This window comes from Blennius ocellaris, assembly GCF_963422515.1.
Source record: "Blennius ocellaris genome assembly, contig: SUPER_13_unloc_2, whole genome shotgun sequence".
NCBI classification, from domain to species: Eukaryota; Metazoa; Chordata; class Actinopteri; order Blenniiformes; family Blenniidae; genus Blennius; species Blennius ocellaris.
Window position 1 is genome coordinate 357,814 of NW_027662312.1, and position 24,794 is coordinate 382,607.

Here is a 24,794-nt window from a genome sequence, read left to right on the forward strand (position 1 = left end):
GTGATGAAGAGGATGGACTGCTGGTGATGAAGAGGATGGACTGCTGGTGATGAAGAGGATGGACTGCTGCTGATGAAGAGGATGGACTGCTGGTGATGAAGAGGATGGACTGCTGGTGATGAAGAGGATGGACTACTGGTGATGAAGAGGATGGACTGCTGGTGATGAAGAGGACGGACTGCTGGTGATGAAGAGGATGGACTGCTGGTGATGAAGAGGATGGACTGCTGGTGATGAAGAGGATGGACTGCTGCTGATGAAGAGGATGGACTGCTGGTGATGAAGAGGATGGACTGCTGGTGATGAAGAGGATGGACTGCTGGTGATGAAGAGGATGGACTGCTGGTGATGAAGAGGATGGACTGCTGGTGATGAAGAGGATGGACTGCTGGTGATGAAGAGGATGGACTGCTGGTGATGAAGAGGATGGACTGATGTGTGATGAAGAGGATGGACTGATGTGTGATGAAGAGGATGGACTGCTGCTGATGAAGAGGATGGACTGCTGGTGATGAAGAGGCTGGACTGATGTGTGATGAAGAGGATGGACTGATGTGTGATGAAGAGGATGGACTGCTGCTGATGAAGAGGATGGACTGCTGCTGATGAAGAGGCTAGACTGCTGGTGATGAAGAGGATGGACTGCTGGTGATGAAGAGGATGGACTGCTGGTGATGAAGAGGACGGACTGCTGGTGATGAAGAGGATGGACTGCTGGTGATGAAGAGGATGGACTGCTGCTGATGAAGAGGATGGACTGCTGCTGATGAAGAGGATGGACTGCTGGTGATGAAGAGGACGGACTGCTGGTGATGAAGAGGATGGACTGCTGGTGATGAAGAGGATGGACCGCTGGTGATGAAGAGGATGGACCGCTGGTGATGAAGAGGATGGACCGCTGGTGATGAAGAGGATGGACTGCTGGTGATGAAGAGGATGGACTGCTGGTGATGAAGAGGATGGACTGCTGGTGATGAAGAGGATGGACTGCTGCTGATGAAGAGGATGGACTGCTGGTGATGAAGAGGATGGACTGCTGGTGATGAAGAGGATGGACTGCTGGTGATGAAGAGGATGGACTGCTGGTGATGAAGAGGATGGACTGATGTGTGATGAAGAGGATGGACTGATGTGTGATGAAGAGGATGGACTGCTGCTGATGAAGAGGATGGACTGCTGGTGATGAAGAGGCTGGACTGATGTGTGATGAAGAGGATGGACTGATGTGTGATGAAGAGGATGGACTGCTGGTGATGAAGAGGATGGACTGCTGGTGATGAAGAGGACGGACTGCTGGTGATGAAGAGGATGGACTGCTGGTGATGAAGAGGATGGACTGCTGGTGATGAAGAGGATGGACTGATGTGTGATGAAGAGGATGGACTGCTGCTGATGAAGAGGATGGACTGCTGGTGATGAAGAGGATGGACTGCTGCTGATGAAGAGGCTGGACTGCTGGTGATGAAGAGGATGGACTGCTGGTGATGAAGAGGATGGACTGATGTGTGATGAAGAGGATGGACTGCTGCTGATGAAGAGGATGGACTGCTGGTGATGAAGAGGATGGACTGCTGCTGATGAAGAGGATGGACTGCTGGTGATGAAGAGGATGGACTGCTGCTGATGAAGAGGATGGACTGCTGGTGATGAAGAGGATGGACTGCTGGTGATGAAGAGGATGGACTGCTAGTGATGAAGAGGATGGACTGATGTGTGATGAAGAGGATGGACTGCTGCTGATGAAGAGGATGGACTGCTGGTGATGAAGAGGATGGACTGATGTGTGATGAAGAGGATGGACTGATGTGTGATGAAGAGGATGGACTGCTGCTGATGAAGAGGATGGACTGCTGCTGATGAAGAGGCTAGACTGCTGGTGATGAAGAGGATGGACTGCTGGTGATGAAGAGGATGGACTGCTGGTGATGAAGAGGACGGACTGCTGGTGATGAAGAGGATGGACTGCTGGTGATGAAGAGGATGGACTGCTGGTGATGAAGAGGATGGACTGCTGCTGATGAAGAGGATGGACTGCTGGTGATGAAGAGGATGGACTGCTGCGTGATGAAGAGGATGGACTGCTGCTGATGAAGAGGATGGACTGCTGCTGATGAAGAGGATGGACTGCTGGTGATGAAGAGGATGGACTGCTGGTGATGAAGAGGGGTGATGAAGAGGATGGACTGCTGGTGATGAAGAGGACGGACTGCTGGTGATGAAGAGGACGGACTGCTGGTGATGAAGAGGATGGACTGCTGCGTGATGAAGAGGATGGACTACTGCGTGATGAAGAGGATGGACTGCTGCTGATGAAGAGGATGGACTGCTGGTGATGAAGAGGATGGACTGCTGGTGATGAAGAGGATGGACTGCTGGTGATGAAGAGGATGGACTGCTGGTGATGAAGAGGACGGACTGCTGGTGATGAAGAGGATGGACTGCTGTGTGATGAAGAGGATGGACTGCTGGTGATGAAGAGGACGGACTGCTGCGTGATGAAGAGGATGGACTGCTGGTGATGAAGAGGATGGACTGCTGGTGATGAAGAGGATGGACTGCTGCTGATGAAGAGGATGGACTGCTGGTGATGAAGAGGATGGACTACTGCGTGATGAAGAGGATGGACTGCTGGTGATGAAGAGGATGGACTGCTGGTGATAAAGAGGATGGACTGCTGTGTGATGAAGAGGATGGACTGCTGGTGATGAAGAGGATGGACTGCTGTGTGATGAAGAGGATGGACTGCTGGTGATGAAGAGGACGGACTGCTGGTGATGAAGAGGATGGACTGCTGTGTGATGAAGAGGATGGACTGCTGGTGATGAAGAGGACGGACTGCTGTGTGATGAAGAGGACGGACTGCTGTGTGATGAAGAGGATGGACTGCTGCGTGATGAAGAGGACGGACTGCTGGTGATGAAGAGGATGGACTGCTGTGTGATGAAGAGGATGGACTGCTGGTGATGAAGAGGATGGACTGCTGGTGATGAAGAAGATGGACTGCTGCGTGATGAAGAGGATGGACTGCTGGTGATGAAGAGGATGGACTGCTGCTGATGAAGAGGATGGACTGCTGGTGATGAAGAGGATGGACTGCTGGTGATGAAGAGGATGGACTGCTGTGTGATGAAGAGGATGGACTGCTGGTGATGAAGAGGACGGACTGCTGGTGATGAAGAGGATGGACTGCTGTGTGATGAAGAGGATGGACTGCTGGTGATGAAGAGGACGGACTGCTGCGTGATGAAGAGGACGGACTGCTGCGTGATGAAGAGGATGGACTGCTGGTGATGAAGAGGATGGACTGCTGTGTGATGAAGAGGATGGACTGCTGGTGATGAAGAGGATGGACTGCTGCTGATGAAGAGGACGGACTGCTGCGTGATGAAGAGGATGGACTGCTGGTGATGAAGAGGATGGACTGCTGGTGATGAAGAGGATGGACTACTGCGTGATGAAGAGGATGGACTGCTGGTGATGAAGAGGATGGACTGCTGGTGATGAAGAGGATGGACTGCTGCGTGATGAAGAGGACGGACTGCTGGTGATGAAGAGGATGGACTGCTGTGTGATGAAGAGGATGGACTGCTGGTGATGAAGAGGACGGACTGCTGCGTGATGAAGAGGACGGACTGCTGCGTGATGAAGAGGATGGACTGCTGGTGATGAAGAGGATGGACTGCTGTGTGATGAAGAGGATGGACTGCTGGTGATGAAGAGGATGGACTGCTGCTGATGAAGAGGACGGACTGCTGCGTGATGAAGAGGATGGACTGCTGGTGATGAAGAGGATGGACTGCTGGTGATGAAGAGGATGGACTACTGCGTGATGAAGAGGATGGACTGCTGGTGATGAAGAGGATGGACTGCTGGTGATGAAGAGGATGGACTGCTGCGTGATGAAGAGGACGGACTGCTGGTGATGAAGAGGATGGACTGCTGTGTGATGAAGAGGATGGACTGCTGGTGATGAAGAGGACGGACTGCTGCGTGATGAAGAGGACGGACTGCTGTGTGATGAAGAGGACGGACTGCTGCGTGATGAAGAGGATGGACTGCTGGTGATGAAGAGGATGGACTGCTGGTGATGAAGAGGATGGACTGCTGGTGATGAAGAGGATGGACTGCTGTGTGATGAAGAGGATGGACTGCTGTGTGATGAAGAGGATGGACTGCTGGTGATGAAGAGGATGGACTGCTGGTGATGAAGAGGATGGACTGCTGTGTGATGAAGAGGATGGACTGCTGGTGATGAAGAGGATGGACTGCTGTGTGATGAAGAGGATGGACTACTGCGTGATGAAGAGGACGGACTGCTGGTGATGAAGAGGATGGACTGCTGTGTGATGAAGAGGATGGACTGCTGGTGATGAAGAGGATGGACTGCTGGTGATGAAGAGGATGGACTGCTGTGTGATGAAGAGGATGGACTGCTGTGTGATGAAGAGGATGGACTGCTGGTGATGAAGAGGATGGACTGCTGCGTGATGAAGAGGATGGACTGCTGGTGATGAAGAGGATGGACTGCTGGTGATGAAGAGGATGGACTACTGCGTGATGAAGAGGATGGACTGCTGGTGATGAAGAGGATGGACTGCTGGTGATGAAGAGGATGGACTGCTGGTGATGAAGAGGATGGACTGCTGTGTGATGAAGAGGATGGACTGCTGGTGATGAAGAGGATGGACTGCTGCTGATGAAGAGGATGGACTGCTGGTGATGAAGAGGATGGACTGCTGGTGATGAAGAGGATGGACTACTGCGTGATGAAGAGGATGGACTGCTGGTGATGAAGAGGATGGACTGCTGGTGATGAAGAGGATGGACTGCTGCGTGATGAAGAGGACGGACTGCTGGTGATGAAGAGGATGGACTGCTGTGTGATGAAGAGGATGGACTGCTGGTGATGAAGAGGACGGACTGCTGCGTGATGAAGAGGACGGACTGCTGTGTGATGAAGAGGATGGACTGCTGGTGATGAAGAGGATGGACTGCTGTGTGATGAAGAGGATGGACTGCTGGTGATGAAGAGGATGGACTGCTGCTGATGAAGAGGATGGACTGCTGGTGATGAAGAGGATGGACTGCTGGTGATGAAGAGGATGGACTACTGCGTGATGAAGAGGACGGACTGCTGGTGATGAAGAGGATGGACTGCTGGTGATGAAGAGGATGGACTGCTGCGTGATGAAGAGGACGGACTGCTGGTGATGAAGAGGACGGACTGCTGTGTGATGAAGAGGATGGACTGCTGGTGATGAAGAGGACGGACTGCTGCGTGATGAAGAGGACGGACTGCTGCGTGATGAAGAGGATGGACTGCTGGTGATGAAGAGGATGGACTGCTGTGTGATGAAGAGGATGGACTGCTGTGTGATGAAGAGGATGGACTGCTGGTGATGAAGAGGATGGACTGCTGTGTGATGAAGAGGATGGACTGCTGGTGATGAAGAGGATGGACTGCTGTGTGATGAAGAGGATGGACTGCTGGTGATGAAGAGGATGGACTGCTGGTGATGAAGAGGATGGACTGCTGCTGATGAAGAGGATGGACTGCTGGTGATGAAGAGGATGGACTGCTGGTGATGAAGAGGATGGACTGCTGTGTGATGAAGAGGATGGACTGCTGGTCATGAAGAGGATGGACTGCTGTGTGATGAAGAGGATGGACTGCTGGTGATGAAGAGGATGGACTGCTGGTGATGAAGAGGATGGACTGCTGGTGATGAAGAGGATGGACTGCTGGTGATGAAGAGGATGGACTGCTGTGTGATGAAGAGGATGGACTGCTGGTGATGAAGAGGATGGACTGCTGGTGATGAAGAGGATAGACTGCTGGTGATGAAGAGGATGGACTGCTGTGTGATGAAGAGGATGGACTGCTGTGTGATGAAGAGGACGGACTGCTGGTGATGAAGAGGATGGACTACTGCGTGATGAAGAGGATGGACTGCTGGTGATGAAGAGGATAGACTGCTGGTGATGAAGAGGATGGACTGCTGGTGATGAAGAGGATAGACTGCTGGTGATGAAGAGGATGGACTGCTGTGTGATGAAGAGGATGGACTGCTGGTGATGAAGAGGATGGACTGCTGGTGATGAAGAGGATGGACTACTGCGTGATGAAGAGGATGGACTGCTGGTGATGAAGAGGATGGACTGCTGGTGATGAAGAGGATGGACTGCTGGTGATGAAGAGGATGGACTGCTGGTGATGAAGAGGATGGACTGCTGGTGATGAAGAGGATGTTTAATTCAGACAGTGAATTAGAGACTTTGATGGTTTCAGTGCAGGAGGAAGATGAAGACCATCATGGACGGTTCCTGGTAGGCTGCAGTAGACGTATATATTGTTACCAGTCGTCATGGAGATATCTCCTAGTAGAATGTTGTTCATTGTTCAGTAAAAAGGCATAAGCAACGTAATGTGTGTGTTACCAATACCTACATATATTTAAAGGAGCCGTGTTACAGGACAACAATCTACAATATGTACGGTATTTGTTTATGTTACCATGCTGATTAACATAAAAGTTAAAAACTCCTCAGGTGTAGTATCTTTCTGTGTAAATGCCTCATATTATAAACGTTTCTGGTTCTCTGTTGAGACTTAAAAGTGAAAGTGACAGCAGCTGGACGTGTGGCAGGTGGCGTGTCTCTTTTCACTTTGATGTCTTAATAGAGAGAACAAAGACACGTTTACAATAGTAAGAAGACATGATGAACGTTTTTGAGCTAATATCTCATATTACAACGTGGGGCACATGTGGCTTAAAATCCCTGCAGCTTGTACAAGAACAAAACTTATTTTCTTTCTAAAATTAGAGCATGCGGCTTTTAATCAGGTGGCTCTGTAGTCCAGAATTTACGGTAGTTTATTGACGTTTAAATGTGCTGCTGGGACCTGCAGCTTCAGTCCGTCGCAGCCGAGCAGCAGAGCCGAACTTCCAGTCTCCAGAAAGGATCAACAATAACCAGAGTAAGTGTTTTCATGGTTTAACACAGTAATACCAGTTCAACTCTGATGAAAAGTTCTAAAACACTTACAATTGGTCGCTCGGCTATCGAATTATAATCATTTATTTGAGGCTACAAATCCCGTCCTGCTAGCTGCTAAAGCTAACTACACCTCGTCTCCATGACGACACACATAAACACTGTAGTTTTCTGACTACGTTCTGACTATTACTAGTACTTTATTGATACTTTTCCACTATTATTGTCATTATTACACATTTATATATATAGCATGTCTCTCCCAGACACATTCATATGAGATATTGTTTCCTTAACTGACTCGGTGTCAGAGATGCTAGCTAGAGATGCTAGCTAACACCGAGCAGCAGCCACACTCCAAATTCATTTCAGAAATGTTCAAGTTGTGTTTCATCTCCTTGGTTATCTTGTGTTTCAACACTCAGCTCCACCTGTCTATAAAAGGTGGAGGACAAATGGAGCATTTCCAGAAGGTTTAGTGGTGCAGTCTGGCAGTGAGAGCACTTTTACAAACATTGAGATGAGAAGTGATCAGGGTGAAGCTGTTGACATGTTTCTGGGCCTGTGAGCAGCTTGAGCTGTTAGAAGGTGTTTGAGCTTTTAGCCTAAAGACATGACTGGAAGTGAAAACAGAGCGGAGCTTCACTAATCACAGGACGTTTATATTGTTGGACTTCTCTGATCAACTCTCGTCACTTCATCTTATTGTGGCTCCGTGTTTTCATCAGCTTCTGTTTTTCAATCCTGCTGTAAATGACACTCAGATTATTGAGTCCACTTTTGAAACTCCAAATACAATCTAGTTTTAACTGGCAGAGTGGGAAAAGCAACATTTCACACTGTTTTCACTCAGAAGCTTCAATTTGTAGTGTTTCAGTATATTTTAAACATTTATCTTACAGTGAATTATCCTGTAGTATTAGTTGTTGCTACAGATATTGAATTGTGGTTGATGTTCTCTACAAGTATTTTCAACTGTGTTTATATTTACTGCTGTGAAATCGTGAATTCAGTCATTTCTGATGTTAAGAACTATTAGTGCCAGTGTTTCTGTCATTATTCTTGTAACATGTTTGTCTTTAAAGTGACTCTGAACCTCATTCTAACATCCAACCATGTTTCTATCTCTAGGATGGACGTGTTCAAGGGCCTGAAAGACCTTCTGAAAAAGAAGTCCACCCGAGACCCGGTCCTCCTGGTGGAGGAAAAACCTCTGGCTGAGTATGTGTCCTGTTGTTTTTAAATCATGTGGTTTTCTTCAAGTTGCTCTCAGTTGAAAGACTCCAGTTACGTCTCTGAGACGTTTTGATACTTTTGTAAATGGCATTAGTTTCATAACTCGGCTATTTCAAACCTACAGTAAATAGTGTTTTTGCACCTCAATAATCAACTGTTTAGTATTTATATTGTTTCTCAGTTTGACTCGCCACTTTTATTTTTTCCCAAGTTTTTCTGGTGCCTAAATTTAGGCTCATTTGTACTTGAAGTGAAGGTTGATTAGTCCGTAAACTAACAACCACGCCAAACCCAAAGAGTCATTCTTCATCTTGTGCAGCAGTGGAACTTGTTGAACAGACGACAGGCTCATAGAGTTGTTTCTGTAGAGTCATGTTGCTACTACAGGAGGCTGTTGGAGCCATGTGGCTGAAGACTTTCACAATAAGGTTCAAAGTAATCCTGTACTGAGAAGACCACGATGTTCCACGTTTCACCTGAATTCTTCTCCCATGCTCACTTCCTACAGTTCCTCAGGTTGATCACGGTGCTGAAGGTTTGTTCAGCAAGGCTGGAAATGAGAATTGAAGACGTGTTCACTGTGACCTTCAGTTGTTCTTGTGCTTCATGTCTCACCACTTCCTCCAGTCAACCTGTGTCTTTTCTCTCCAGTCATCACAAAGTGGACCAGCGCTCCAAGCCCACAACGGAGGACGGCATCAGGTCCAGGCAGAAGCTGCTCCGAGGCCTCCGCCTCCTGGTGTCGTCCTCTGGCCAGAGGAGGCGCTGCTTCCAGGTACAATCCACACTCCTTCAACAAACCTTCACTGAACACTGAGTCACTGTGGAGGTGTGGAACATGAATTCACCCTGTTTTCCTTCACTTCATTCACACCTTGCTTTTCTTTTGGGACCTCCTGCAGTCACACTCTTTGTTGTCCTTGTTGTTGTTGATGCAACAATCTTGTGTTGTGTGTTGCCAGGATCACCACTGTGAGGTGACGCCCTCCACCGTGTGGTACACCTCCACCCAGCTGACCCCCACCACCATCAGATTGAATATGGTCGGTGGCGAAGGCGACCAGGTGAAGCTGAGCTCTGCTGCCTGTCAGCTGATGATCAAACTGGATCCAGATACAATGAGGGACTTTATTTTCTTTACAAACATGTTGAATGTCTCTGTATTTTCTCTCTTTCACACTTTCAGAGAAGAAGACGAGTCCATGAGGACGAAGGTAAGATCACTGATCCGGACTCTTTGTTGTTGTTGTTGTTGTCTGAACACTCAGTTTGAAGATGCAACAATCTTCTTTGTGTGTTGTCAGGATCACAACTATGATCCGTCCAGCTGGTTCACCTCCACCCTGCTCACTCCCACCACCATCAGGTTCACTAGAGAGCAGAACAGAAAGAGGAAGAGGAGTGACGGAGGCTGTGAGAGTCCAGAGAACAAGAAGGTGAAGATGAGCTCAGCACTTTCAGGTGTTTCATTGTCCTTTTCATCCTTTGTGAAGCAGAGATGATCAACGCCGGGGAGGATGAAGGTTCCTGCATCCACCCCAGCTCCTAGAAGACCAGAAGACCCCCCCCCCCCCCCCACCACCCAGCCCCTCCAACACCACCCACCCCCCCACCCCATTTTCTAAATAAAACTAAAAAGTGTTGCACTGCACAAAGATGGTCACTGATTTGTAAACTTCAAACAATCAATGGAAAACCAGGCAGGAATCATGTGTACGATCACATTGTCTCCAGAGATAGAGAGAACACACACACACACACACACACACACACACACACACACACACACACACACACACACACACACACACACACACACACACACAGTTTGGTGGTTCCTGGTCAGCCAACATGGCAACCTGCTGTTTTGCTGCAGAATTACTGCTGCAGTTGTAAAATTGGGCTTTTCAAAGTAGGGCTGCAACTAACGACTATTTTAATAGTCGACTAGTCACCGACTATTGAAACGATTAGTCGACTAATCGGATAATTATCATTTTTTTCTTAAATTTAGCATGAGGTTGCTTTAATTATGTGGCAAATGACAATAAACACAAGAAAGGTGGGTACTTCAATGAAAAATGCATCTTTTATTCAACTTTGCTGCTGATAGGCCATAAATCCAAACAAACCTCTGTCCAAGGACAGGCAAATGTGTTTTATAAAAAAATTAATTACAATCAAGTAAACATTTCTTTCCTGTAAACCAAGGGCACATTAGCAGCAGTAACACATTAAATAAAGAAAATATAAAGTGCATTTTGTGAAGTGCATTCAGTTGTAAAAGAACTTTACAATTGTCAACAGTCTGAAATCTAACGGTTTTAACAACGGACATGTGTAGATACACCGCTGAAGAAGCATTCAGAGTTGTCCACATTCATGTTGAAAACATGGACAGTGTGCTACAACCTGGACACAAACCTGTCCTGGTGGACAGACCAGGTTTAAAATCAACATGAGGCTCAGGATGTAATCTTTTTCTTCGCCGTATCCAAGCTACAATGCTCCCAAACTTCTGAAGTTCTCGTGCGCGCAGCCGCTGTGTTGGACGCCGCCATTATTTCTGTGTACGTTACCGCGCGTCAGAGACGCTATTGCGCATGTGCGATTCGGCAGAGATTGTAATGAAGTGTGATGTCTCACTCTGTTGGAAAAACCCGTCGAGCGACGAATGTCGACAATGGAATTCATTGTCGACAATTTCTATTATCGATTTTTGTCGACAACGTCGACGAATCGTTGCAGCCCTATTTCACAGTAAAGCTAATGACTTTCACTTTGTCAATCATTCGTCAGGGAACTTTTAAAGTGAAACTTTCTGCCTGAATATTATTGCAGTGGGTATTCTGCTGCTCTGACGTCACAGTTCTGCATCCAGAGTCGCTGCTCATTCTGCTGCTCCGGTAAGGGAGGAAAACAAACAAACAAACCAAGAAGTAAACAAAACTACACTAGTTACGTTAATGTTTATTGACACTCCATGACAGCGATACATGGAGAGAGAGGAGTTCCTCCACTCCTTCATCTTTAAACCATGAAGTGCTCATAAAACCTCTATTTCTGAGTGTCCTTGCTTTGCATCAGTCGTCACTCACACCTTTGCACAGTTCACCAGATCAACATATTCTTCATTTTACCAAGCGACCAAAGACTCCTCAGATCTTCTTCCATGTTTAGGGTTTGTTTTCCACAGAGAGACGACGGGAGTGTTGTTAACAAATCTTATCTATGCTCTGAATATTTTGTGCTCCACTATAGGAGAAGTCTTCTGGTCATTTCACTACATTTTGCACAACAAAGTTTCATTAAAATATTGATTTAGTCGTCATTGTTTACTTTAGTGAGACGTTTCCTTCACAACCAATTAAAACCATGAAGAAGTGCTGTGAAACAGGGAGAAAACGTTTGTTTTTCAAACTAAAGTAAACATTTATCCCCATGAAGGTTCCTGTTCCGCCGTCAGCAGCGACTGAGACAAACTAAGAAAGGACAAAAGAGTGTGAATGATCATCTCTGTTGTCTGTTGGGCGTCTTTGTTGCCTAAAATGTGTGTTCCAGAAGGTTTCCGGGATCTAAGTGTAGAGAAGTGGCAGGTTCTACTCCCTGGAGCTGACCTTCACCGTGCCTGCAGGACCTCTAATGGAGGTGAGAGGTCACAGGTCACTGAACCATCACTGTCTCATTCCACTGCCATGCAAACTGAGCTGCACTTCCTGTTCCTTTCCTCACATTCCCTCTTCGTCCAGCTCGGATCGACTCATTGTGACGTGGAGAAATCTCTCCTGAGTCACGGAGAAGCTCTGAGAGGATCTGAATGTGATTCAAACTTTGATGGAGTTACTCCTCACCTGAAGCTCTTTCTCCACTAACGAGTAGAAAAAACTCTACATTCTCCACTCTGCCGTCTGATTTCAAGCAGAATCCCACTTGTTCACAGTGTATTTTTATATTTATGTAGCCCGTCTATTGCCTGCAAGCAGATAGAAATAGGGCCCTGAACTCATTAGCATAAAAACGATAATATTAGTTTGGGATTTGAAAATGAAGAGTACCAGGAAACCATCAATGGCAGCCGATGATGGTAAGTAGAGTTCACTGTTTGGTTTTTTCACCTTTCACCTCAAAACAATTCACAGCCAACAATATGACAAAGAAAGTTTAGTAAAAGTTAACAAATAAGATGCTACTTTATTACAAAAAAAAAATACATTTCAACAATAAACAAACAATCATGAAAACCTCGGCTAAGCCGGAATAAAAGTCTTTCAAATCAAAATAACCCGTTGCCAGTTAAGTGGGAGTTCATGGGGAAAATAAACTCCGTCTTGTTCTCCTGAACAAGTGGAATCAAACTCCATGAAATACCTTCTAGAGGTGGTGAGGTGAGGAGGTGGTGCAAGTTGGAGCTGGGACAGGAGCAGGATGCAGGAGGTGGTGACGAGGGGCGGCTGGGGGCAGGAGCAGGATGCAGGAGGTGGTGACGAGGGGCGGCTGGGGGCAGGAGCAGGATGCAGGAGGTGGTGACGAGGGGCGGCTGGGGGCAGGAGCAGGATGCAGGAGGTGGTGACGAGGGGGGGCTGGGGGCAGGAGCAGGATGCAGGAGGTGGTGACGAGGGGCGGCTGGGGGCAGGAGCAGGATGCAGGAGGTGGTGACGAGGGGGGGGCAGGAGCAGGATGCAGGAGGTGGTGACGAGGGGGGGGCAGGAGCAGGATGCAGGAGGTGGTGACGAGGGGCCGCTGGGGGCAGGAGCAGGATGCAGGAGGTGGTGACGAGGGGCGGCTGGGGGCAGGAGCAGGATGCAGGAGGTGGTGACGAGGGGCGGCTGGGGGCAGGAGCAGGAGGTGGTGACGAGGGGGGGGCAGGAGCAGGATGCAGGAGGTGGTGACGAGGGGGGGGCAGGAGCAGGATGCAGGAGGTGGTGCAAGTTGGAGCTGGGGGCAGGAGCAGGATGCAGGAGGTGGTGACGAGGGGCGGCTGGGGGCAGGAGCAGGATGCAGGAGGTGGTGACGAGGGGCCGCTGGGGGCAGGAGCAGGATGCAGGAGGTGGTGACGAGGGGCGGCTGGGGGCAGGAGCAGGATGCAGGAGGTGGTGACGAGGGGGGGGCAGGAGCAGGATGCAGGAGGTGGTGACGAGGAGCACTGGGGGCAGGAGTAGGATGCAGGAGGTGGTGACGAGGAGCACTGGGGGCAGGAGCAGGATGCAGGAGGTGGAGACGAGGGCCACTGGGGGCAGGAGCAGGATGCAGGAGGTGGAGACGAGGGGGGGGCAGGAGCAGGATGCAGGAGGTGGTGACGAGGGGGGGGCAGTAGCAGGATGCAGGAGGTGGAGACGAGGGGCCACTGGGGGCAGGAGCAGGATGCAGGAGGTGGTGACGAGGGGCCACTGGGGGCAGGAGCAGGATGCAGGAGGTGGTGACGAGGGGGGGGCAGGAGCAGGATGCAGGAGGTGGAGACGAGGGGGGGGCAGGAGCAGGATGCAGGAGGTGGAGACGAGGGCCACTGGGGGCAGGAGCAGGATGCAGGAGGTGGTGACGAGGGCCACTGGGGGCAGGAGCAGGATGCAGGAGGTGGAGACGAGGGGGGGGCAGGAGCAGGATGCAGGAGGTGGTGACGAGGGGGGGGCAGGAGCAGGATGCAGGAGGTGGAGACGAGGGGGGGGCAGGAGCAGGATGCAGGAGGTGGAGACGAGGGCCACTGGGGGCAGGAGCAGGATGCAGGAGGTGGAGACGAGGGGCCACTGGGGGCAGGAGCAGGATGCAGGAGGTGGAGACGAGGGGGGGGCAGGAGCAGGATGCAGGAGGTGGTGACGAGGGCCACTGGGGGCAGGAGCAGGATGCAGGAGGTGGAGACGAGGGCCACTGGGGTCCCACGTGGCCAGAGGAACTCAGAGCGCTATCTGGTGACGGCTGGTCGTCTTCAGAGGAAAACAGTTCAGGTGCAGTTGAGAGCTCGGACACACACTGCGAGGAGTGGACGTCTGTTCCACCACTGCTCACTGGGCGGATGGTCGTACGGCTACAAGGAAGTTCTGGGCTAAAACTTCATCCGTAGTTCACTCAGTCCACACTTTGCTTGGTCAGCAAAACTCTCTCCCTCTGGCTGCTGTGTCTCCTTCTCTGCTCTCTCCAGGCTGGTTCACCCACACCCTCTTCACACCTGTTTCCCTGCACCCCTCTGCTCACCTCAGCTTCTCTATTAACCAATGAGCAGCCAGCAGGCTGCAGCCACGCCCACACCATCTCTCCACCCAGAAACATCACATTTAAGAAATACACAACATGAAGTACACAAATAAACAGTTGAATACACAAAATGAAATACATCAAACATTCAAATAAACTTTTACATGTTGTACCTTTTTTAACAAACCAAAATAAAGGTATTTAAATCACCTTTTAATATATTTTAAACTATTTATCCCGCTACCAGGGACATATATTTATCAATGTTTTAATATGTATTAATATTTTCCACTGGGCTACATACATTATATGTATATGTATATAAACACAAATAATAAGTATAATATGTGTATATTTGAGCTTGACAACAAGAGCGAACCCTGAGGCCCATCTAGTAATATTATAACATGTTACAGCTTCGCTAAACTTGCAGGATATTTAACTAGCAGGCGTGGAAACACCAGTTAATGAATGAACTCTGATCAATCATTTTCAACTCTAAATCTGCTGAAAACGAGCCGCAGAGTCACTGGTGCTGATGATGAAACACAACAACAGGCGTGATTCCACCAAACATCTGGCGGTAAAACGTGAGGCGCTCATGGCGGACGAGCTCAGATATAGAGAAGACACTAGTGATCGTCTGCTGGCTGAATATTGACACTCAAACTCTGAAAATCACCATTAAAATCCCAGCAAATGGTGAAAAGAAACATGTTGCTCACAGTTTCATCTCTGCCTACATGATGACGTATTAAATGAACACGGTGGTTTGACGTTCTCTCATGTTCACCTGGAACCATCATGACCCTGAATTCAAGCCCAATTCACACAACAATGTTTTCAAGTGAAAGCGGAAAACGTTTTGGTGTTTTCACTTTACAATTGTGTCGTGTCGCCACGGCAACGTTTTGAGAACGATGTCCGTTTATACGGAAACGGCAGAAACGCTGAAAATGACGCATGTTAGCATGACAGGCCACAAGGTGGTGCTGTTGGTTGTTTCTGTAATGAAACGACACGTGTGTGTGTGTGTGTGTGTGTGTGTGTGTGTGTGTGTGTGTGTGTGTGTGTGTGTGTGTGTGTGTGTGTGTGTGTGTGTGTGTGTGAGAAACTGAGACACACAAAAGACGACCACAGGGAGATTAATCGATTATTGATCGCCCTCCTCGTCCGACCAAGGAACATTTTGTTAGTTTGATTTGTCGACAAAAAACCACAAATAATAATCAGAAGCCAAAAAACTGGTCTTTTTCTCATTTGAGCCAGAAAATAAAAAAATGAGAATTGATGTTTTTGTTTTCTGGATTTTGGACAAAAATCAAAAAAAGATGGAAATCAACGTTGTCTTTGATGGGCGGGGCTTCAACGCCTCTTTTGTTGATGATTGGTTCATGTTTGCCTGAACTTTTCACAGTAAAAGTCCACATTAACACAACACACTGTTATGGGGGTGGACGGAGGCTCAAGTGCAGGAAGCAGCCAGGAAACACATTCAATGTTCTTTATCTTTTATTTATGTGTTAATTTGAGCAGTAAACATTCTGCTCACAAGGAGTGGGCTGAAGCAAGAAGCTTCTGAGCGCCGACCCCCAAACTCAGAGCAACAAAAAGTACATTTCACACTAGTGTAGAAAGAACAAAACAAACACATCAACAAAAAAGAACCTCCCACATTTCAAACGACCGTATCAACACACACACACACACACACACACACACACACACACACACACACACACACACACACACACACACACACACACACACACACACACACATATATAAGTTGATCCTACTTCTCCCCCTAATGCATTTCTTCTTCTCTGTATGTTTCAAAAGTCTTTTGTTTGTATTTGTATTTGACCAGGTTGATGTTTGGACATTGTTTCTACTCCGTCTCCAATTTGTTCCACAATTGTTCACCTTTAACTGTCGGATTAAAACTTTTCAGGGTTGTGTTTATGTTTCCCGGCCACCAGGCGCTGGCATACGAGCCTCGACCCCGGGCCTGGCTCCAGGGTGACGCCCCGGCTGCGCCAAACCGGGCGACGTCTCTGCTCTCCTCTTGTGTGTGTTCATAGGGGTGTGTTGAACTGCTTTTGGTCTGACCCGTCGCCTAGGACCTGTTTGCCTTGGGAGACCCTACTGGGGGGCATAAAGCCCCCCGACAACAAAGCTCCGAGGGTCATTCGGGTGCTCAAACTCCCCCACCACAATAAAGTAGCAGTTCAAGGGGGAGCTGATGTGTTGTTTGAAAATAAAACAACTTTAAGTATTGGAAAATTGGAATTATCTACTTCTCATTTGCATTTTATTTTGAAACGACAAATCAGAATTCCTTCAAACTGACAGAGTGGCATCCTAGGATGGTGTAGTATGTCTGTGAGGTGGAATGACCCCGGGACAACTAGGAATTTCAGAGATATTCCACCTCAAAGTCAGGTGAAAGGACGTCATATTCCAATTTTCAATTTCATTTTATTTTGAAGTTATACATCAGAATTCCTTCATGCTGTCTGAGTGTTATGTTGGGAAGATCTATTATCACTGTGAGGTGGAATGGCCCCGGGACAACTAGGAATTTTGGAATTATTCTACCGCAAATTCAGGTTTAACACATCATTTTTCAAAGTTGTTTTATTCTGAAACTATAAATCAGAATTCCTTTATACTGTCTGAGTGGCATCCTGGGAAGGTCTCCAACACTGTGAGATGGAATGACCCCGGGACAACTAGGAATTTTGAAGTTTTTCTACTTCAAATTCATGTGTTCTGTTCCAATTTCCTATTGCATTTTATTTTGAGTGAATACTTTTAGTGAGTTTCTGATTTAATCCTTCTTGAAATAAGAGTGTTTGGTTATATCCTGATTTCCAAATAGATTTTTTTTGAAGAGCAACATCATACTGTTAAAAATAAGTTCTATATATAAGTTGACTCAATATTTTGAAAACAATAGCTTGATTCCATTGATACAGTATTTGAATAAGTAATTTTTAGCTTGAATAAATCATTCTTTATATAAATTGACAACCATTCCAGGCTAAGTGATTCGAGCTTTTATTTTGAAATCCATCAGCGGAAATAGTACGCTGCATCCCTGATCAGTGACAGCAGCAGACAGCCGCACGGCTTGACCGCAGTCTTCTGCCACTGAAATAGGAAGTTATTCAGACAAACTTGGACTTTCTACGGAGTTCACCTGGAGTCTGTCACGTACTGGTGAGTTTCTACAAGCACACTGAATTCAAAGTCCACCAACTTTCAAGTAGAATAGAAAAGTACAAACTGTAAAGTCGCTCCGGGGGAAACTGAGGTTAGTTTCTAACTCATCGACAGAAACTTTACAAAGAATTTGTAAGGAGTTGTGAGGTTTATCAACAGAGAAAATCACCACAACTTAAAGTGTGAGTGAAGCAGAGACTGATAGGAGTTTATGACGTTTGAGAAAATCCTGTTATTTACCGCTTAAATCGTGTTATTGACGATTAAATGTGATTGTGGTGCGCAGCTTCAGTAAAACCGAAAGTAAAAAGCGCTGCGTCTCAAATGTGGAAAAACAGGAAGTGTCAATGTGATCATACTTTAAGATGTCAGCAAAGTGTTTATAAAAGAAGACATTGCGCCTTAAGAATGATTTTATGTGGCGGATTACATAATAAAGAAATGGAAAAACATTCTTATTATTATTGTCTTTAATTTATAGGATAACATGTCAATGCAATGTAATAAATTAGAAATCAATACGAAAACAAAATCAGAGTACAATATAAATACGCACACCCCAAAATAAAGATGATGTCAATAGGTGAATACGTAATATTAATATTTATAGTAATAGATAATAAGTAGAACAAACATTTCAAATATCCAGAGTTTGCACACAGTAAATTACAGACTATATACGAAACCAAATATAATAACGCTATACAGAGCAATATAAAGTACCTTATCTTTATATATATATGTATATATATATGTGTGTGTGTGTGTGTGTGTATATATATATATAGTAGAGAAAAAGAAAAGAATATATATATATATATATATATTACTGTTGATGATGGCCTAACGTTTGCACAGGCTGAACGACGTAACAGATACATGTTTATGAGGCATGTGTAATATAAAATTTATTTTTTTCTGATGCATATTATAGATATAGACATATTCAGTACAACTTTATTGACATTACAGTGAATTGTTGATAAGCAGTAAACTGCAATTTAATATTGCATGTTCGAATGCTACGTTATGGAGTAACAACAACAATAACAACAACAATAATAATAATTAATAACAACAACAATAATAATAATTAATAACAACAACAATAATAATCGCTTTACAATTGAATCAATGTCAGCTTTTCTAGTTCAAGATTTAATAGTAATAATTCGTTTTAATAATTTTATTGAAGATGTTTTTTTCTTCTAGGTTTTGTGGCGCCCTCTAGAGGCCATGACACGCTTTGCATTAACTTTGCCTCATGGGCCATTTGGCTCTGCAACTTCTAGACTGGATCATGTGCATGCTGACTATGTGGGCTAATTTCCTAGTATTTCCAGACCTTCCTTTTCTATCGGGACCTTTGTATGTTTACTGTCTTGTTCTGAAGGCTCAAGTAGAATAGAATCTAAATCAGGCCTATTCAACTGGCGGCCCACGGGCCAACTCCGGCCCGCGGATGACATCAGACCGGCCGCAGATCAGTTCTGTTGACTTTTTTTTATTTATTAAAAAAAAGAAAGACATTTTAAATACATTACAGTCATTCCAATGTGCTTTTATAGAGAAAATAGAAAAGCCCAACATATCCACATGAGCAGCAGGTGTGTTTGTGACGGTGGAAAGAAAAACTCCCTCAACAAGGAGAAACTTTGTAGAAACCAGAGTCAGAGGTGGAGGAATTCTGTGGACCGGTTGGGGTGAAAGGATGGAGGAGAGGAGAGGAGAGGAGAGGAGAGGAGAGGATAGAGGAGAGGAGAGGAGAGGAGAGGAGAGGAGAGGAGAGGAGAGGAGAGGAGAGGAGAGGATAGAGGAGAGGAGAGAGGAGAGGAGAGGAGAGGAGAGGAGAGGAGAGGAGAGGAGAGGAGAAGAGAGGATAGAGGAGAGGAGAGGAGAGGAGAGGAGAGGAGAGGATAGAGGAGAGGAGAGGATAGAGGAGAGGAGAGGAGAGGATAGAGGAGAGGAGAGGAGAGGAGAGGAGAGGAGAGGAGAGAAGAGGAGAGGAGAGGAGAGGAGAGGAGAGGAGAGGAGAGGAGAGACAGAGAAAGACTTGGTGGGGAGAAACATACAATACCCTTGTTAGTGCTACATACATTTTTCTTCTTTTTAATAATACAATAATCACAGTGATCTAAATATTTTCCAACTGCCATGAGATGAAACCAGCCTGAGCAGCAACAGAGCAAAAACCAAAATAATCACAATAATTATAACAAAAGCAAAAACAAAAGGACATAAAACAAAGAAAAAAAAGAAAAAAAAGGAAAAGAGAAAAACGGAACGAAACAAAAAAGACAAAATAAAAAGCCGTGGTATTAAATCTGTTCGATAAACAGCTTTTGTTGTCAGATGCTCAACATTTTCAGTTACTGTGTGACATGAAATCCATTGGCAAGTTCAGCTAATCTTTCAATTCTGATCGTCTGTTTGCTCTCTTCTGTGGATTGTTGAAAGAAATTACAAGTAGAGATGTCAGAATTTACAACATTATACAGAAAGACATACATCATCTTTCAGATGTTTCAAATATGTGTTTATGGGGCTGAAACAGCCTTTGTTCCAAAACAAAAACACTATGATGTGTATAAAGTCAGTGATTTGTACTTTTTGCCATGTACCAAAATAAAAGACTTTTGAATGTGGCAGAGCATCGTGTCAGGTTGAGATCAGGAATAATAGCTCAGGGAATTGTCCGGCCCCCGGGGCCTTAGCTTTCTGAAAATGTGGCCCTCCCAAAAATAGAGTTGAATAGTCCTGATCTAAATGATTTATCCTGGAGGGAATTTTCTTTATAAGATGAAATGTTGGTTTCGGCATAATTTATAGAAAGCCACTACAAGAAGGCCAAAGAACCACATGTACAATGATGCATCAATCTTTCAATCAACTCTTGTCTTTTGTCGTCAGGGTGTGAAGATGTCTGCTGCCAGTCCAGATCACTTCCTGTGCTCCATCTGTCTGGACGTGTTCACTCATCCAGTCTCCACACCATGTGGACACAACTTCTGCAACCAGTGCATCACTGAGCACTGGAACTCCAAGGTCATATGTGACTGTCCCCTGTGTCAAGAGGTTTTCTACAAGAGACCTCAGCTGAGGGTCAACACTTTGCTCTCGGAGGTTGCTGCTCAGTTCAGACATGAAGCTGAACACAAAGCCAGCAGCAGCTCAGAGCAACAAGCTGCCAAACCAGGACAAGTTCCCTGTGACGTCTGCACTGGAACCAAAGTGAAGGCCCTCAAGTCCTGCCTGGTGTGCCTGGTCTCCTACTGTCAGACTCACCTGGAGCCTCATCTGACAGTGTCAGGCCTGAAGAAACATCAGCTGGTGGAGCCTGTGGAGAACCTGGAAGGCAGGATGTGTCCGAAGCACCAGAAACCTCTGGAGCTGTTCTGTAAGAGCGAGCAGACGTGTGTCTGCATGATGTGCAGTGTTTTAGAGCACAAGACTCACCAGCTTGTTCCTCTGAGTGAAGAATGTGAAGGGAAGAAGACGGAGCTGAGGAAGACTGAGGCTGAAATGCAGCAGATGGTCCAGAAGAGACGAGTGAAGATCAAGGAGATCAAAGAGTGTCTGAAGAAGAGTCAAGCTGCTGCAGACAGAGAGAAAGCAGAAGGTGTTGAGGTGTTCACTGCTCTGATGCAGCGTGTTGAGAGAGATCTGAAGCAGATGATGGAGAGAATGGAAGAGGAAGAGAAAGCCAGAGAGAAACAGGCTGAAGGTCTCATCAAACATCTGGAAGAGGAGATCAGTGAGCTGATGAAGAGGAGCTCAGAGGTGGAGCAGCTCCTTCACTCTGAAGACCACCTCCACCTCCTCCAAGGCTTCTCCTCCCTGAAAGCTGCTCCACCCACCCAGGACTGGACGGAGGTCAGCATCCCTCCATCATCCTATGAGGGGACTGTGGTGAGAGCTGTGGCTCAGCTGGAGGAGACTCTCAGCAAAGACATGAAGAAGAAGGTGTTTGATCCTGAGCTGAAGAGGAAGCAGCAGTTTGCAGTGGATGTGACTCTTGATCCTGATACAGCTCATCCTCATCTCATCCTGTCTGATGATGGAAAACAAGTGAGTCATGGTGACGTGTGGAAGAAGCTTCCAGACAACCCAGAGAGATTTTCTAAGTATATTTATGTTTTAGGAAAACAGAGTTTCTCTTCAGGTCAATTTTACTTTGAGGTTCAGGTTAAAGGAAAGACTGGGTGGACTTTAGGAGTGATCAAAGAGTCCATCACCAGGAAGGAAGAGTTCATAGTGAGACCTGATGAAGGTTTCTGGATAATATCCTTGAGAAATGGAAATAAGTACTGGGTTCGTAAAGAGCCTCCAGTTCGTCTCTCTCTGAGGTTTGCTCCTGAGAAGGTGGGGGTGTTTGTGGATTATGAGGAGGGTCTGGTCTCTTTTTATGACGTAGAAGCTGCAGCTCTGATCACCTCCTTCACTGGCTGCTGCTTCACTGACAAACTCCTCCCAATCTTCTGTCCCAGTCGTAATTATGGTGGTAAAAACTCTGCACCTCTGATCATCTGTCCTGTCAATCAAACTGTCTGATCAGTTTTCATCATGAAACGTCACCAACAATGAACAAAGTGGTGAGAAAGTGACGATTCACTGTGATCCATGGTGAACAACTCTAGGATTTCACTGAGCAGCAGTTTGTACCTAAAGAAACGTTCTGACAGTTTGTCCCAAACAAGTAAAGATCTGATGGAAGAGGAAACTGAGCAGTCAGATTCATGACATGTTTGACTCAATCAGGAAATTGTTCATGTGTTTGTTTTAGAGCTTCATGAGCAGGAATCTTTCAGTCTGTGTGTCTTCAAGCTGCAGAGTCACAACATGAACACACACGTTTTTCTCTGCAGCTTCAAAGCTTCTTAACGACATTTAATGTGAAGATTTTACAATCAAAAGTAACAGCTGGATGGAACAAGTATAAAAAAACCTTTTTATTAAAGTTTTCATTTATGTAGGATGATTAACACGGTGTGTTCAAATGAAGGGGTTGAAAGGTAGGAGGTTTGTCCCACACAGTGTAAATTGAAGAGAAACAAAAAACAGCATCAGCAATAAAGTGTAACGGCTCTGTGAGGATCAGTGCAAACTACATCCTGATCACACGTCATTTGTGAGGGTTTTGCCTGTAAATTGCTGAATGTTTGAAAACATAGACTTCAGCTCATGAATATAGACTCGCTTGGATCCCCTGGATTCCTCCTGAGTTTTTCCTCCATGGAAACATCATGGTTGGTGAAAGTTTTCTATTTTATGCATCCCCCTAATGCATTTCTTCTTCTCTGTATGTTTCAAAAGTCTTTTGTTTGTATTTGTATTTGACCAGGTTGATGTTTGGACATTGTTTCTACTCCGTCTCCAATTTGTTCCACAATTGTTCACCTTTAACTGTCGGATTAAAACTTTTCAGGGTTGTGTTTATGTTTCTGAGTCCTAAAGTTGAATTCCTCACGTATTTCATAACGACCAGTACGATCTGGAACCTTCTTTGTATTTGTCTTGGTAACAATCTGTAACTTGCTTTATAGAACATCTGTACTTTATAGAACATCTGTACTTTATACAACATCTGTACTTTATAGAACACCTGTACTTTATAGAACATCTGTACTTTATATAACATCTGTACTTTATACAACATCTGTACTGTTTGGAACTCCACAATGTCATTAAACTTCATGATCTTTGATTTTAAAAATAATGACTTTGTGTGGTCCAGAAACCTTTATGGATTAATGGAATAGCTCTTTTTTGTAACATTACTATTGGTTTTACTGTGTTTTTATAAGTACTACCCCAAACCACAGTACAATAATATAAATAGGGCAAAATCAGAGAACAGTATAAGGTGTGTAAAGCTTTGATATTTAAAATGTGCTTTGCTTTTGCTATTATTGCAAAGTTTCTTGACATTTTCGTAGATATATATTTAATGTGAGATTTCCAAGTAATTCTATCATCTATAAAAACTCCAAGGAATGTGATTTATGGCAATTATGGCAATTCTTAACTGCCTAATGTGAAATTTCACGTCTTCAAGATTAATCTCACTAAAACATTAACTCTCCATCAAGACGGGAAACAATTCAGTAGTGGTTTCAAAGAAGGTTTACCCAGTCTTTCTAGGTACAACAGACAAGTTCCAAACAACTCAAAACACAAGATATTTTGACTTTGGATCAGCTTTTTGGCTTCATCAATGCCACATCACATTAATTTAAATCTTTACTCAAATTCAGAAGGCAGAATCTCTTCGATTAATTCTTCAATTCCCTTTAATTTCATTCAAGAAATAATGAGAAAAAATACTAAACTACTTGGTTTCCCAGTATAGATTGATGGTCTGAGCTTTTATAGTAAATAGACCTGTATTTAATACCGTATTAGAAAGAGGTCAAACATGTGACATTAAATTACAAATTCTGGTCAATTGAATGAAAAATTGTATTTAGGATTTAATGAAGCTCAATTTACAGAAAGAAATAATGATCAAAGTAATATTAGTGCTTTTAGCAGTGTAAACACACACTGTATATATGTTTCAACCTGAAATGAATTCCCTTTATTGTTCCTGCTCAAGGTCCCTGACAGTCGGATCAGTTCTTCTAGCCAATGTGTCATCTCTGGAGTGTGAAGAAGTTTGGACAGAAAAGTGACATCTTCAGCAGCGTAGCTGCGTCCAGCGATGGTGCACTTGTTGAACTGCATGACGTTCCTAGTGACAGTGCCAGTCTGATCAGAGAAAATGTCCTCAATGTGACCCAGCTGCTCATTCAGGGTGGCGCTTCGAGCCTGAGGAGGAGGAGAAACATCAGCGATCAGACGCTGGAGCTTCACTCACACACTGACTGCTTTCTGTTTCCACCTCCACCACTTATATGAAATAATTAAGATACGTAGACAAAGAACTTGATCTATCACCCTTGACTCTTGGGTTCGTAACGTGCTTGTAACACAAAGTCAATTACTTCATTGTGAAGGTTTTCCCAGAAGCATCCGGAGACTTTGAAAAGTAAACTCTCCCACGAGACATCGGCTGTCATCTTTGGAATAATTTCCTCCAAACTGTTTGTATTCGTCATGGCACTGCAGTTTTGTTAGGAAAAAACAAGTGTAGGCTTTTCTTGGGCAGA

At 45.5% G+C, this 24,794-nt stretch overlaps 1 protein-coding gene across 1 annotated transcript; it reads left to right on the forward strand.

Annotated features, from left to right (window-relative positions):
* Window positions 1-17,552: 17,552 nt before the first annotated feature.
* Window positions 17,553-23,223, forward strand: LOC308138916 (E3 ubiquitin-protein ligase TRIM21-like). Its single transcript, XM_080521222.1, has 2 exons — window positions 17,553-17,643; window positions 20,557-23,223. Exon 2 carries the CDS (start codon window positions 20,566-20,568, stop codon window positions 22,195-22,197), a length of 1,632 nt encoding a protein of 543 aa, XP_080377348.1. The 5' UTR covers window positions 17,553-17,643; window positions 20,557-20,565; the 3' UTR covers window positions 22,198-23,223.
* Window positions 23,224-24,794: the final 1,571 nt, after the last annotated feature.

Excerpts from the sequence above, each read along its gene's own strand:
- LOC308138916 (XM_080521222.1), top strand. The coding sequence starts at position 20,566 with ATGTCTGCTGCCAGTCCAGATCACTTCCTGTGCTCCATCTGTCTGGAC.